At 38.4% G+C, this 17,288-nt stretch overlaps 1 protein-coding gene across 6 annotated transcripts in view; it reads left to right on the forward strand.

Moving 5' to 3' along the window:
• LOC150110589 (TBC1 domain family member 19) overlaps positions 1 to 17,288 on the forward strand; it is a 476,985-nt gene that overhangs the window by 231,785 nt on the left and 227,912 nt on the right. For all 6 annotated transcript variants that reach the window (XM_090395037.1, XM_090395020.1, XM_090395012.1 and 3 more), the window contains exon 10: positions 4,705 to 4,817. In XM_090395037.1, the coding sequence (XP_090251163.1) occupies positions 4,705 to 4,817 (113 nt within the window). The remainder of the gene's footprint in view (positions 1 to 4,704; positions 4,818 to 17,288) is intronic.

Raw genomic sequence — 17,288 nt, forward strand, 5'->3', positions numbered from 1 at the left:
ACTGCTGACTTACAACTCAAATAAAGACTAAGTATTGCTTGATATAATGCCTCATTGACACCATATAACTGCAGTGTATTGAATAGCTTCTCTCTTGGCACCTTATCATATGCCTTTTCCAAATCGACAAAACTTATATACAGATCTTTGTTATATTCCCATGCTTTCTCGACTATTTGTCATAAAGTGAAGATCTGATCCTGACAGCCTCTGTTTGGCCTGAATCCAGCTTGTTCTTCACCAAGCTTTTCTTCCACAATTCTTCTCAACCGTTTCTCAAGTATGCATAGATCTTGCCTGGAACACTCAGTAGGGAAATACCTCTGTAATTCTCACATTCAGTTTTATTTCCCTTTTTATGTTTACTTAAAAATCGTATTACTGTGGCCACGTGTGTATGTTTAGCCATAAATGCTCCACAGATTTCAAATACAAAAAATTACTCAAGATCATCTATGTGAATCATTATCAAAATTGAAGATGTTAATCTCAGCTCCGCTTTATGCAAATGATGTTATACTCTTAAATAAATCTAGTACAAGTCTGCAGAATTCTCTAACTAAACTGAATAACCTGAATAACTGCTATAATAAATTTAGCATAAAAAATCAGCAATTAAAGACAGACTATGGAAATAGGCAGGTACATTGAAAACAACCTACAGAAGAAGTAAAACATTTTGGTTATTCAGCACAATTTTTAATGAACATAGCAAATTAAATATAGAAATGATCAGAATTAGCAAGATGATTAGAAAGTGAACATAAGGAATCGATGGGAGACTTGTTACTAAAAATGAGTATACTTGGAGGAACATGACATTAGCTTTATGGCTAAACATACACACGTGGCCACAGTAATAAGATTTTTAAGTAAATATAAAAAGGGAAATAAAACTGAATGTGAGAATTACAGAGGTATTTCCCTACTGAGTGTTCCAGGCAAGATCTATGCATACTTGAGAAACGGAATGTGTATGTGGAGCAAATCTCTGGTGGAATGAGAAATAAAAAGTTAGTAAAGCAAGTATTTGTTATCAAGAAAGTGCAAAAAAGATCCTGAGGAAGACCAAAATATAGGATCTGACAAAATTGGAGTCCTAGCAAATTACAGACTAATTTAAAAGAAAGCTGTTAACAGGAAGTTGGTAATGATGTCAACTTTTAATGTAGTACTATTATAATATCCTGTATAATCATTTGGGTACATACCAGGAATTTGAGATATTTCAAGTTTTAGTATGGACAAAAAAGAATGGAGATTTTGATGAAAGCTAGTTGGGATATGCTTAATTCTTGTCTTGAATAATGGTGCAATTCTTGGAGAAGAACTAGAGTTTAGATAAGAGATGAGAATTTGAGGCAGAACAGGGAATCACTATTTGGATAAGAATACTGGAAACAGTTAATACACCAAAGAAATGAAGCAAAGAAATCACAAAGCTCATTCCACATGGCATTCCTATCAAGCTAAACATGAGAATGTATAAGTGTAAAAGAGTTGAGATAAACTGAAGAACATCGAAATCCACATTGTACTTTAAAGATCAATATTGGAAAAGAGATCACAAGTGTTCGAAAGGTGGTTAAATTTATAATATATTCTGGTAGATGGAACAATATGTGCAAGATAATTGGTAATAACAGATGCTTAGGCATTTGAAAGAGCAAGCCAACTGGGGTATGAATGTGAAAATATCCAAGGAGGTGACTTCACTTAAAAATCAACAGATAAAGAAAGGAAATTAAGAACTGCAGGACTGGCAGTATTAGGATGGTGACAGAGACATCATCCATGAATTAACATTTGTTAAATTTCAAATTTCATAATGAAAAAAATGTTACATTCATTTCCAATTCTCCTAATACTTGCCTCCCTTTTATATATTGCATGGTATTGTTTACACCAGTGTTATTATTATTATTACTAACCTAAGACCCCCATGGAGTCAATGACTCATCTAGGAGGTCTCTTTGTCATATACGCAACTTATCACACCACACTTTAAACACATTCAAATTCTCTGCAGACATCACTTTCAGGCAAGGCATTCCAATCATTCACAACTCTGTATGCAAAACACCTGCTTCTCATTCCCTTGAGAGTTTATTTTTCACTTGGTTAGACTATAATAAGTTTAGTTTTATCCTTTATCCAAGTGTGAGCAAACAAAGTTTGCGCCTGAAAGTATCTTCAGGACTGGGGTAAGATAGTGCAACACCAGGCAACTTGTTGCAAAGGTGGAGAAAGCTCTCAGCACTCCTATCTCAGTATCTCCCTTATCCCAGTCCTGAAGATACTTTCAGGTGCAAACTTTGTTTGCTCACACTTGGATAAAGGATTAAACTAAACTTATTATAGTCTAACCAAGTGAAAAATAAACTCTCAACATCTTTCTCTGAATCCGGAGTAATTTAATAATAAGATTGCACACCCCTTTGGCAACTCCTATAGGTTAGGATGACCTCTCATTGCTTCTGCCTTTGTATCTTCACTACTGGGCCTGGCTCCCACTGACGAGACCTCAATAAATGTCGAAACCAGTATAGGTAGTGGCCCTTGCCTTAATGCATAGCATTACACATATCCGCAAGGAGATGTGCTTTACATTATGGGAGATACTGAGATAGGAGTGATGAGATCTTTCTCCACCTTTGCAACGAGTTGCCTGGTGTTGCACTACCTTACCCCAGTCCTGAAGATACTTTCAGGTGCAAACTTTGTTTGCTCACACTTGGATAAAGGATTAAACTAAACTTATTATATTCTCATTCCCTTGTTCACATCCAATTTAATAAGCTTCCAGGGATGACCTCTTGTTCTCCCTGATACACAACTTGCTGATACCTATCAGATAGCTAATCTCCAATCCAATGTGCTAGTCTAATATCCAACCCCATCACTCTAGTTTAATATCAACTTATAAACTCATGCAGCAGTCTATCAAAAGCCTTTGCAATATCTAAGTATACTACTGTGTGTCCATCTCCTTTGTCCAATGAAGCTCTCATCTTATTGTAATAAGTAAGTCGATTACTAAAACTTGACCTCCCTTTATCAAATCCATGCTGTCCATCAAAGATAATGCAATTGTTGTTAACCCAATGCTGAATCCTTCTCACCAGCCTTTCCAACCCTTTAACCACAACAACTGACCCATGTGTATGATATGCTTTGATAAAGTGCTTATTCAGTAATTCCACTGTAGTCTTTCAATAGTCACTCTTCTGCCATGACTATCCACTAGTATCAACCTGCCTTAATTATTTTTCCTTGCTTGCCATATAGCAGAAGAATTTCTTTGAATTAACCTGGCCTGACCAGCCAATCGCTTCATGTACTGCATCTTTTTTTCTTTTTTTTTCTTTACCATGCTCATCACCTTCCTAGCCTACACTTTGTATTCTTCATGGATCTGATTGCCACCATCTTGTACCTACTTACTTAACCTTTTCTTTTTCCAACATGGCTTGCTTGATTTTGCTGTCCATCTATTTCACCTCTACTCTATTTAGCCACTTAACCCTTGGTATGTGGTATTGCTTGTGTCAGATAGATACTGGCTTATGAATTTCCATGTACTGTCAATATCCTTTCTGCACAGCTCATCTATCCAACATGTTGATGCTAGTTGATTACAAAGCTTTTCATAATAACCCACCTTACAATTACACATATATTCTTTTTTTTTTTTTTTTTGCAGTAACCTTTTCTTGTTTCACCACTTCCCAAACAAGTACCTAATGATCATTCTCACCAGCTGGTGGCATGGTCAGTACTTCATTAACAACTACATCTTCTAAAGTTATCACCAAATCCAAAATACTAAATCCACTAGTTGCTTCAATCACATGCTGCTTAAGATATTTATCCTTCATCAAATGAACAAACTCACTTTTCTTGTTCCCATACACTGTCTCCTTCCATTTTATATTCTTATAATTCAAGTCTCCCATCAAGATTACCTTCTTTTTACATGTCCAACCAATTTACTTAAGCATTTCACAATCAGTATTCTCTACATTCCCTGGCCTATAACAGCATCCTGTTAATTTCAACTTCACACCACACAGATTCAAAACTTGCACATCAACTTCCACACTTGTAGATACAATTCCTCTGCAGTCATTAACGATACTCTCCCTACTCTTTTCAGCTTTGTATCCCAGAAAACTGTATACCCTTTCCATTCTATTCCCGAAATCGCATCATACACAGACACTACATTTCACTTATACTGATTATCTTTGGGCATACTAACTTAATCAGTTCAAGAAACTCTGCTCTCTTATTTTAAATATTCCTTACATCTGTATACAAACATATTTAAGACATTTAGATATTGACTTGTATAATTTATTGAAAGGGTGCAATACCCTTGGCTTACTGTATCACAGAGAGAGAGAGAGAGAGAGAAGATGATAGCCGAATTTCTGTGCTATATCCAGATGCAGACTAGAATATTTTTGATCACATTATGATCTGAAAAACATAATGTTAAAAATTTAAGGAGATTTATGAATGACAAGGTAGTACAGTACAGTGTATCTCTCTCTCTCTCTCACACACACACACACACACACACACACACACACACACACACACACACACACACACAGATTATATATTAAAGGGAATAAATGTATATTTGGAAATTGCATTTATAAATTAAATCTGATATTTATTTATTTATTTATTTTTAAGTACTGGAAGTAGGGGATTCATCTGTAGTAAGAGAATATTCCAAACAAGGTTCTCCATCCAGTTTGAGAGCAGATATGTGGAATCTTATACTCGGTATAGATACATGTAATGCAGTAAGTTTTTTGATTTTGTAGTCTGTATGTGATACTTAAATAAGTTAATTTTAAGAACTTACAAATTTGTATGTTTTACGCGACCAACCTTAAGTCTAAGTTAGGGAAAAATCTGTAATTCAAGAAAATTCTGAGAATTTTGTAGAATTGCATTCTCATTTCAATTAAGAAAATTCTAAATTCTTACGAATTTCATTTATTGGGAATTCCCCGAATTACATAACTGACTGCGCATAAAAAAGCAGTTCTTAGCAGTTTGAATTTGGTGTTTTAGTAGACGACACAGTTGCCACATTTTTTGCATTTGCATTTTTTAAGTGAAATCAAAATAAAAATTGCGTTATATAATTAATAATTTTGCCAAGAAATAATAAGCTAATTTAATTTTCATTTGAAAATTACATTAATGTAATTTTCAAACTTTCATTTGAAAATTACATTAATGTAATTTTCAAACTTTCATTTCATTAACTGAAGATTTCCCCCCCCCCCACCCCCCCCCCCCCCCACCCCCCCCCCCCCCCACCCCCCCCCCCCCCCACCCCCCCCCCCCCCCACCCCCCCCCCCCCCCACCCCCCCCCCCCCCCACCCCCCCCCCCCCCCACCCCCCCCCCCCCCCACCCCCCCCCCCCCCCACCCCCCCCCCCCCCCACCCCCCCCCCCCCCCACCCCCCCCCCCCCCCACCCCCCCCCCCCCCCACCCCCCCCCCCCCCCACCCCCCCCCCCCCCCACCCCCCCCCCCCCCCACCCCCCCCCCCCCCCACCCCCCCCCCCCCCCACCCCCCCCCCCCCCCACCCCCCCCCCCCCCCACCCCCCCCCCCCCCCACCCCCCCCCCCCCCCACCCCCCCCCCCCCCCACCCCCCCCCCCCCCCACCCCCCCCCCCCCCCACCCCCCCCCCCCCCCACCCCCCCCCCCCCCCACCCCCCCCCCCCCCCACCCCCCCCCCCCCCCACCCCCCCCCCCCCCCACCCCCCCATCTTTCCTCTATAGGTTCGTTGCTATTTTCTTCAGTTTCAATATTATTCCTTGCTTTACGCTTTTTCTTTGTATTATTGCTAGGCGGTGAATGATTTCCGTTACTTATTTCCTCTATGATTGGGGTTTGAAGTGTTGGAAATAAGGCTTCATCTATAACGTTAGCCTCATTCACAGTTTCCTCTGGCGTAAGGGAGTCTCCCTCTGTAGGTTCCGGATTGTTTGCAGGAATGTTAGCCAGGATTGGCGATATGGTGCCTCCTGTTCTCTCTACTGTTGTCCTTTTAGAGCAATTGTTTACCCTGTGGGGAGCCTCCCTACATTTCAGGCAGAGTGCTTTACATTGGGTTATCACATGACCCGCCTTCATGCAGTTTTTACATTTGTTCTTATTGTAGTCTGCGGCCAGGTGCCCGAGCGACCCGCACCGAAAGCATTGTCTCCTCACGCCAGGATAATTTATCATCACCTTGGCTGAACCGATCATAATGAAGTTGGGGATTTCCTTCTGCATTATGATGGAGAACGATACTTCTCCCGATTTCCACTAAGGGAAATCTGCGTCTCTACCAATTCTTATGTCGCGAATGGGTCCCCATTGCGAAAAAACCCTAGAGATTATATCGCCGTCTTCCTCTGGGTATTCGATCGGGAACCTATCTATTTTCACTATTTTGGCTATGCTTCCTATTACAAATGAACTAAAACTTTTCCCTTCGCATTCAATACCCTTTAGTAGTTTATCTCTTGTTTCAGCGTTTTTGCAGACGACCTGAACCCTGCCGCCACCGTACGGTGTAAAACCGGAGATATTTTCTGCCCCTACATAATTACTAATAGATTTAGCGAACACCCTCTTATCAATTCTCTCATCTATTTCAAAACCGAGGGTTCTCACCCTTGGTAAGGCCAAAGACATTGCTCAAGAAGTATGGGGAGGCCCTATGTTAGAAAAGTAAATTCCCATAGATTGTACTTAAAATCGAGCAGACAAAGAGCGTAAAATAGACAAAGGGAATGTAAGAGACAAACAAAGGATTTCTTACCAAAGCTGCAGTCTCTTCAGGGCTTACCACAGGTGTTGGAGCTCTCTCATACGTTCGCGTGATCTGAATCCAAGCTGTAATATCGGTCACAAGAAGAAGTTCTCGGCTGCAGGAATGAAGCTCTCTCATTGGTTCGCCTAATCTGCTACTGGAATCCACTGATGGTCTCTGCTTACAGGTGATCCTTAAGGTAGTGCAATACTCGGTCACTCTTTACTGACCTTGAACTTAGGTCTCATCAGTGGGAGCCAGGCTAGAACTACCAAGAATTTAGTAATACAGAGCTTATAAGTATTTTACCACAACAAGTTACCATAAGGTGTTTTAACCTTATTAAATAAAAATCTCAGGAGGAGATATAAATGTAGAAAGTATTTTCCCTTGGGTACAATAAATGTTAAAAATACCAAGCTATTTTAAACTTGGTTTTACTCCATTTCCCAAGTAAGCAAACAGACAAACAAGTCAAGTTTGCACCTGCACGTATTGGAAGTCTAACTGACCCTCAAAGTAGTGCAAGACCAAGGCAGCTCTTGGTAAAAGTAGAATAACCTCTGATCACTAATCTTAATATTTACCCTTAATGCAAAGCACATCTCCTGGAGGAGATGTATGTTGTTTTGTAAAACCAAGTTTAAAATAGCTTGGTATTTTTAACATTTATTGTACCCAAGGTAAAATACTTTCTACATTTATATCTCCTCCTGAGATTTTTATTTAATAAGGTTAAAACACTTTATGGTAACTTGTTCTGGTAAAATACTAATAAGCTCTGTATTACTAAAATCTTGGTATTTCTAGCCTGGCTCCCACTGATGAGACCTCAATAAAGGTCGAAACCAGTCTGGGTAGTGGCCCCTTGCCTTTAATACAAAGCATCATACATCTCCTCCAGGAGATGTGCTTTGTATTAAGGGTAAATATTAAGATTGGTGATCAGAGCTTATTCTACTTTTACCATGAGTTGCCTTGATCTTGCACTACGTGCAGGGTCAGCTAGACTTGCAACACTTGCAGGTGCAAACTTGACTTGTTTGTCTGTTTGCTTACTCGGGAAATGGAGTAAAACCAAGTTTAAAATTTAAAATAGCTTGGTATTTTTAACATTTATTGTACCCAAGGTAAAATACTTTCTACATATATATATATATATATATTTTTTTTTTTTTTTTCCCTTCTGGATATCAATTGAAACAAAACTACTTTTGTAACTTAAAGTTTATTTTGTTCATGTCCCTTTTGGATCAATATCAATTCACATTATGCAGGACAGACCAGAGTGCACTGGAGATTAGGAAGTGGTGTGATCGTCAGCACATGAATGGTATAGATCATGTGGCATTTACTCATTTCAGACAAATTGTGGAGATTTCAACCGTGTTAGAAATAATTACTTTAATTTCTCGATGTTTCTACCTATATATATATATATATATATATACAGAGACAAGCTATATTACATTTCAAACAGAATGACAAAGAGACTATGATTTGATCAACGATTACTGTTAATTTTTAGTGAAAGACAACATTTACTATTATATTAATTAAAAGACTTTAATTAATGCTTCCTATATTTCACTAATGTTATATTACCATCTTCATGGAACATAAAAAATAACCATATGTGCATGCAGGTACTAACAATAAACAAATATGGCTGAAGACAGGAACTGAAGTCGGTCCTAGAGTCCTAAAAGGTGCCACCTAGTGAGAATTGGGTAGTAGTCTTGGCTGTTGGGATAATGTTCTCAGAATGCAAGCTTCCCATATTTAGGGCAGTCTCATGCATCCAAATTTGATTCTAGGAATAATCTCTCATATTTAAACTTGCTGCAGTGTAGTAAGGTGGCTTTCTTCCAGCATATTTTATGCCAGGTGTCCAAAGCATGGTCAGCAAATCCTGAGTGGCTGCATTGGTGGAAACAGATATAATCCTTATGTTCAGATATCCTGATATTAGCTGTCCTGCCTGTTTGGCCGTAGTAAGACAGTTTGCAACTACAAGGGACCTGGTATACTCCATGTAGGTCTAGGGGAAGTGGCTGGTCCTTGGGATAGCAGATGAAAGATGCCAATTTTTTATATGGTTTGTAACAAGTTGTCACATCATATTGCTTTAGGATTTTTGTTAACTTTTCAGAAGTACCCCGAATATAAGGAATGGTGATAGATATAGAGTAGTCCCTGTTATGCAGGGAGGGGAGGGGGGGGAGTCTGAGGTTAATTGGTTTTAATATTTTTTGGATTTTATGGGGGTTGTAGCCATTGGCTACAAAGGTGTTAAGAATATGGTTAAGTTCAGTAGCGGGCATTGTTATCTGAACTGATTAATGTTGCCCTGTTATATAGAGTTTTATAATCCCATATTGTTGGGAGGGGGGGGGATTTCTGGTGAATGTGTCTACCTGTACGTGTAGGTTTTCTGTAAACAGAGAAAGCCAGCGATCCATCAGGCTGGTGTGTGATCAATGTGTCTAGGAAGGGGAGATTGTTATTGTTTTCTTTTTCCAAACAATTTTCCAACTTATCACAAACCATATAAAAAATTGGCATCTCTTATCCACTCCCCAGGACCAGCCACTTCCCCTAGACCTACCTGGAGTATACCAGGTCTCTTGTAGTTGCAAACTGTCTTACAATGGCCAAACAGGCAGGACAGCTAATATCAGGATATCTGAACGTAAGGATTACATCCATTTCCACCAATCTCACCATTCAGGACTTGCTGACCATGTTTCGGACACCCACCATAAAATACGCTTGAAGAAAAAACCACCTTCCTACACTGCAGCAAGTTTAAATATGAGATATTATTCCTAGAATCAACCTCAGCTCTAAAAAAACACCCTAAACCTCAACAAATTTGGATGCAAATTTGTTGAGGCTGCCCCAAATATGGAAAGCTTGCATTCTTAGATCATCATCCCAACAGCCAAGACTGCTACCCAATTTAGCCCACTAGGTGGCACCTTTTAGGACTCTATGACCAACTTCAGTTCTTGTTCTTAGCCTTATTTGTTCATTGTTAGTGCCTGAGTGCACATATCATTATTTTTTATACATTTTGGAAAATTATGGAGACAACTACCTTGTTTGAGTAAAACTTTAGTTTAATATAAACTAAGATCCACTTTCGATGTTTCGACCTTTATATCAAGGTCATCTTCTGGAGCATATGCACTATATACAGAAAACAGGTTACACTACAATCTACATGGTTTGTTAAAGTTACTGATCAACCGTTGCAACAATTATTGGCCTGACCTCTGGCGAAAAAAAAAATGAAAATAAAATAAAAAATAAAAATATACATCAACGCCAGAGTTCTATTATTAATATTATGCAAAATTACATTGGAAGTAACAACAAGTCTGTGCGTGTGTATATATATATATATATATATATATATTAGCATCATGATCATACATATATATTCCAACCTGTTGGTATAGAATAGTTTCCAATACTGGCTGAAGGTTGCCTAGAATCCTGATGTATGCTGGATGCTACGTGTTAGGCGGGCTGAATGTGTGCCATCCAGATTCTTGGAATTTTCATGCCGCCATTATTGTTGATATTTGGGTGGTTTATCAGAATTTTGCAGGCTTCCTTAAATTTTCTTTCATACCAGGTTTTAATATGGTGTAAAGAGCGTGTACTTTTCCTGTCGATTTGGTGTAAGGTGTTGAGAGTGTGATCTGAGAGGCCTGCTTCACCAAAATGTTATATTTAATGTGTCTTATGTGTTCTTTCTTACGTATAGGGATTGTAGGTAAGTTACAGGTGTAGTGGATGCAATAAACTCCAGGATGTGCTAATGGAAGGAGAGGATCCTTAGAGGAGTTGAATATGTTTTAAGTTTAGTAGGTGGTTTAAAGATGACATCGAGGTTATATTGGTGTAGGATTCTGTTGATTTTTTCCGATAACCCTTTAATGTGTGGGATGGCTATGGTTTTAGTAGTCTAGATTTCTTTTTGATGTTTTATGAAGTATTTTATTGATAGTATTTTTGTTAAGCCATTATTTACGAATGTGTCGCTGATGATTTTTAGTTCCTGTTTCAGAGCTTGCTAGTTGGAGCAAATTGTTATAGCTCTGTTTTTAAGGGTGTTAATGACGCCATATTTTTGTGATGGGTGGTGGTATGAATTAGCATGTATGTATTGGCCAGTGTGTGTCGGTTTGCAGTAGACCGTGAAGGATAGACTGCCTGAAGGAAGATGTGTGACCAGTGTATCCAGGAACGGGAGCGAGTTCTGATTTTCAATTTCAATGGTAAATTGTATGCGTTCATGTTGTTTTTTGTTCTGGTGGCTAAGGAATGTGTTTAGCATTTGTCGGCCAGATAACGAACACATCATCAACGTGTTTAAGCCACACTGTAGGTTTTAGAGTGGCGGAATCAAGAGCACTTTGTTCAAAAGTTTCCATATAGAAGTTAGCGATTGGGAGGATAGTGATGAGCCCATGGTGGTACTTTCTTTTTTGTAGGTAAAATTTATTTTGCCACACGAAGTAACTGGACTGTAGTACGTGAGCAAAGAGGGCCATAATGTCAGGCGGAAATTTGTTCTATAGTAGAAGGATTGTGTCGTTGATTGGGACATTTGTGAAAAGGGCAGAAATGTCAAAACTGACTAATAAGTCATCTTTGTCGAGTGTTATGTTTTTAATTTTGTTTATAAAGTGTTGTGTGTTCTTTATGTAGGAGGGGAATGACCTACTAACTCCTTGAGTGTTGATGCTAATTTCTTGGCTAAGTGGTAATTAGGGCTATCTATTCCTTCCACAATAGGTCGAAGCAGCACATTTTGTTTGTGTACTTTCAGGACACCATATATTCTGGGAGAGTGGGCGTAGTGGGGTATAAGTTTTTTAACCGTGTCTGATGGCCATGAAGTGACGGACTTAAGTAGTTTCTCTGTTTTATTCTTTATCCTGTTTGTTGGGTTATAGTTGACCAGGTGCTGTTATCAGATACTAGTTCATTCATCTGATGGATGGATGTTGACCTGTCAAGGATGACAGTGGCATTGCCTTTATACGATTTCATTATAATGATGTCTTGGTTGGCTTTCAATGACTTTATTGCTGCTAGTTCCGTTTTTGTAAGATTATTATGTATGGTTTTCTTATTGTTCAGAGCATTGCTAGTTTCTAATCGTATTTTATCGGCTATTTTGTTGGGTAGGGACCTAATGCCTCTTTCTATGTGGTAAATAAAATCCAATTTATTGACCTTTTTAGGTGCTTCTGCGTAGTTAAGGCCTTTTTCAAGTAGCGCAAGTTGGCCGCTATTTAAGGTATGGCTTGATAAGTTGTTCACATGGTTCTTGCTTGCAGGTGGTTGGTTGCCCCTTGTCTCCCTTATTTGTTGTACACTATTGGAGCTGTGTAAGTCACCATGTAAGCCTAAAAGAAAGCATTAATTTTTATGTTCCCTGAAAATGGTAATGTAACATTACCGAAATATAGGAAGTATTAATTTAACTTTTTTAATTAATATAATAGTATATGTTGTCTTTCCCTAAAAATTAACAGTTATGTATCACCAACGTATAAGTTTATCTCCAAGAATTACAATAATCCATGGAGATTCTATCGCACACGAGGCTCGTCAATACACAAAGTTAAAACTGAAGATCTCCAGACAACTGAATTGATTAGCCTTTCTAAAACGCTGCTGGGATAATAATGTGAACCCTAATGGTGTAAAATTAAAGCACCGACTCACTTCTCTTAAAGCTCTTCGCATATATAGATGCACTAGCTTCGCTCTTTTACGGGATCAACTTGCCGCTACTCACGTTCTTTTGGCCAACACTAACGAGGCTATTCGTGCGTTAGAAGAAGAGCCTGCCACTATGCTGAATTGATGACCTTTGGACTATCCTCTCCAACATCTCTAATTGTTCAGCAGAAAAGGAATTTGAAAAAGTACAATGTCGGCACATTAAAAAATTTGAAAGTTTAAATAAGAACTCAGCTTGCAAACCTCAACTACCTCTCAGCACAGTAATAAACTGTCATCCATTACCTTGAAGCCTGAAGCAATCAGCACACTCTCCCTAGACCACACTTGCCATAGCACTGAAAAAAATCCCTTCTGAAGAAACAATGATTCAGGTAGAACATGGTATCCACACCCTTTCCAACCATATTGCCAACAATATTATTATTATTATTGACACCTCCAAGGAGTCCGAAGACTCATCGCGGGAGGATACCGCGATGAGTATTTATTAGACTAGATGTAGCTGGTGTTTTTACCTAAGCTAAACCTCCAAAAAGCAACCTATCTAAAGAAGAATTCAAAGCTCTGCAGGAAATAAAAAATAACAGTAAAATAGTGGATAAGGGAAATGCAATGGTAGTTCTAAACAAAACTGACTACACAAGTTAGCTTTCCTCTTTACTGTTAGATCGGTCTACTTACCTCCGTATAGAATATGAGCCCAGCTCCCAAATCAGAACGCTCCATAGGCTCCTTAAGAAGGTTACTTCTTGGCCTGTGGAAATGACTAACAAACTAAAACCTTTTAACTTTAGACCTCCCATAATGCATGGGCTTCCAAAAATCCATAAACAGAATGTGCCATTACGCCCCATTGTGGATGGCATCGATTCCCCCCCCACATACAAATTAGCCAAACATTTAGCCAAAGTGCTCACACAATATACTGGTAACACACCTTCACACAAAAAAATTCAGTCCACTTTAAAGCCAGTATAGAAAACCTCTTCCTCCAACACACTGACGTAATGGTCAGTTTTGATGTCTCCTTATTCAGCAATGTCCCACTCAAAGATACTTTGGACCTCATCCAAGCCAAATTTCCTCCCGATACCTCAGCCCTATTTCAGTTCACCATGAACTCAGGCTATTTGGTTTAGCAGGGAAATTTTTTTAAATAAATAGAGGGGGACAGCCATGGGTTCTCCACCTCTGGCCAACTTCTTTATGGAGACCTTTGAAGAAAAAGCCTTAAACTTGGCATTACTTAAACCTACTGTTTGGCTATGCTATGTAGATGATGTGTTTTCTATTTGGCCGCATGGTTTGGACACACTCCACAACTTCTTATCACACTTAAACATTCAACACCCCAGGATCCAGTTTACCTTGGAAAAAGAAAACAATCTCCCTTTCCTAGACGCTCTGATTACATGCCAGCCTGATGGATCCCTGGCTTTCTCTGTTTACAGAAAACCTACACATACAGGTAGATACATTCACCAGCAATCACCCCCCCCCCCCCAACTCCCAACAATATGGGATTATAAAAACCCTATATAACAGGCTAAAATTAATCAGTTCAGACAATAATGCCCTTACTACTGAACTTAACCATTCTTAACACCTTTGTAGCCAATGGCTACAACCCCCATAAAATCCAAAATAGTAAAACTAATTAACCTCAAACCCCTGCCCCCCCCTCCATAACAGAACTACTCTAAATCTATCACCATTCCTTATATTCAGGATACTTCTGAAAAGTTAACAAAAATGCTAAAAAAAATATGACTTGAGAACTTGTTATAAACCATATAAAAAATAGGCATCTCTTATCCACTCCCCCAAGGATCAGCTACTTCCCCTAGACCTACCTGGAGTATACCAGGTCCCTTGTAGTTGCAGTCTTACTATGGCCAAACAGGCAGGACAGCTAATATCAGAATATCTGAACATAAGGATTATATCCATTTCCACCAATACAGCCACTTGCTGACCATGCTTTGGACACCCGCCATAAAATACGCTGGAAGAAAGCTACTTTACTACTACACTGCAGCAAGTTTAAATATGAGAGATTATTCCTCAAATCAGCCTCAGTTCTAAAAGAACTCCCCAAACCTCAACAAATTTGGATGCATGAGGCTGCCCCAGATATGGAAAACTTGCATTCTTAGAACATCATCCCAACAGCCAAGACTACTATCCAATTTAGCCCACTAGGTGGCACCTTTTAGGTGCCTAGGACTGACTTCAGTTTTGTATTCAGCCATATTTGTTCATTGTTAGTGCCTGCGTGCACACATCATTAGTTTTTAGGTTCCCTGAAGATGTTAATGTAACATTACCGAAATATAGGAAGTATTAATTAAAGTTTTTTAATTAATATTAGTATACGTTGTCTTTCCCTAAAAATTAACAATTATGTATCACCAATATATAAGTTTATCTACAAGAATTGATCAAACATTATTCTGCTGGCCTATCCTCTAGTAGAAAATAAAATAAACTACATCAAAGCTGTATTCTATTTAGAACATCAGAGAAAATTCTTGTAGATAGTTGTATTACAGCAGAAATGGTGTCCTAGTAAGAGTTGTTGTATTAGAGTTAAGATCCTGGATTACTTACAGTTCTGATTATAATTAACTCTAAGATTGTTAACTATAACCCAACAAATTGGATAAAAAGAAAACAGAAAATTATCAGTCACTTCTTGGCCGAGGATACAGTTAAAAAACTACTTTCGCACTATGCTTGTTCCCTGAAAATTTATGGTTTACCCATTCACAAGCAGAACATACCACTCCAGCCGATATTTGAAGGTATAAACAGCTCGATTTATCATCTAGCCAAGAAAATAACATTAACACTCAAGGAGTAAGTAGGTCATTCCTCCTCTTATATTAAAAACACACAACACTTTGTAAACAAAATTAATGACATTACACTGGAAAAAAGTGATTTATTAGTCAATTTTGACATCTCTGCCCTCTTCACAAATGTCCCAATCAATGACACAATACTTTTACAGGACAAATTCCTGCCTTATATCACAGTGCTCTTTACATGTACTACATTCTGCCTATTTTTTGTGGCAAAACACTTAGTACCTACGAAATGAAGGCACAGCCATGGGTTCACCATTATCTCTCCCAGCCCCTCCATTTGCTAACTTTTATATGGAAGCTTTTGAGTAACATGCTGTAGATTCTTTTACTTTAAAACCCAAAGTATGGGTTAGTTATATTGACTATGTTTTCGCTATCTGGTCTCATGGCCGCCAGACATTAGACATTTTCCTCAGCCACCAAAACAAACAACACAAATGCATACATGTTGGAGGTTTAATGAAATATTATCAACACTGAGAAAGGATTAAAACTAATTTTAATGCTTCCAGTATTTCATCTCAGTTACAGAGACATCTTCAGGGATTACAATAAAACTTTTTGTAACAACACACACAAATACAATCCAACAGTGAGTGAAACTAAAGTCCTATCTAGGTGGTGTGCTCTCTGTGGATGTTTGCAGGTGGCCTAGGATGTAAAGAGGGATCTCTGATAATTAATGTTTCCCAAATTTTAGGAAATTTTATGCAACCGTATTTGTTTAAATTAGGTTGATTCCTGAGTGCAGATGCAGATTCAAAGAACAGTCTTTTTTGAATTTACTATGGTGGAGCATGGTGGATTTTTTTCAGGAGATCCTGTGGGTTATATCCAAAACATGGTCTGCAAGGCCAGATTGACCATAATCGTGATTGCAGATATATGACTTGTGTTCTAACCAGATGGTTGCTGATCTGCCTGTCTGTCCAAAGTAAGCCAGTTTATAGGAACAAAGTACTCTATATACTACAGGCACTGAGAAGAGAGAGCTGATCTTTGGTAGAACGGATAAGGGTAGCAAGTTTACGGTAGAGCTTAAAAGCTGTATGGAGGTTGTACTTTTTTTAACGATCTGGCTATTTTTTATGATGTGCCACGGATGTAAGGTATGGTGATGGCATTTCTGAAGGGTGCACCACCTGGATAGGACTTTAGTTTCACTCACTGTTGTATTGTATTTGTGTGTGTTGTTACAAAAAGTTTTTTTTTTATAATCCCTGAAGATATCTCTATGACTGAGATGAAATGTTGGATTCATTAAAATTAGTTTTAATCCTTTCTCAGTGCTGATAATATTCCATTAAACCTCCAAAGTTGAGGCTAAGGTGCTGTGAATTCTTCACAGCACTTTAGCCTCAACACACAAATGCATACAATTGAGATTGAAAGTCAGAACATGCTTCCTTTTCTAGATACATTTGTCACACATCTTCCTTCCTTCCAGCAGTCTTTCTTTCACTGTTTACTAGAAGTCTACCCATACTGGCCAATATATACACATAAACTCTTACCATCATCCAACACTAAAATTAGGTGTCATTAACACACTGAAAACAGGGTTTTGAAGATTTCCTCCAGTGAACAAGCACTTAAAGATGAATTAAAAGTTATCACAATATCTTCTGGAAATATGGCTATCCAAAATACTATCAACAAAGTTCTTCAGAAGACCCCACTTTAAAACTCATTTAAACTAGATTACAATAAAACTGTAACCATTCCATACATTAAAGGAATGTCAGATAAAATAAACAGAATTCTACAGAAATACAACCTTAATGCCACTTTAAACCTCCTGCAAAAATAAAGAAC

The sequence above is a fragment of the Typopeltis vanoorti genome, chromosome 1 (assembly GCF_054136105.1).
Source record: "Typopeltis vanoorti isolate ZY-2024b chromosome 1, IOZ_Tvanoo_1.0, whole genome shotgun sequence".
In the NCBI taxonomy this organism is placed as follows: Eukaryota; Metazoa; Arthropoda; class Arachnida; order Uropygi; family Thelyphonidae; genus Typopeltis; species Typopeltis vanoorti.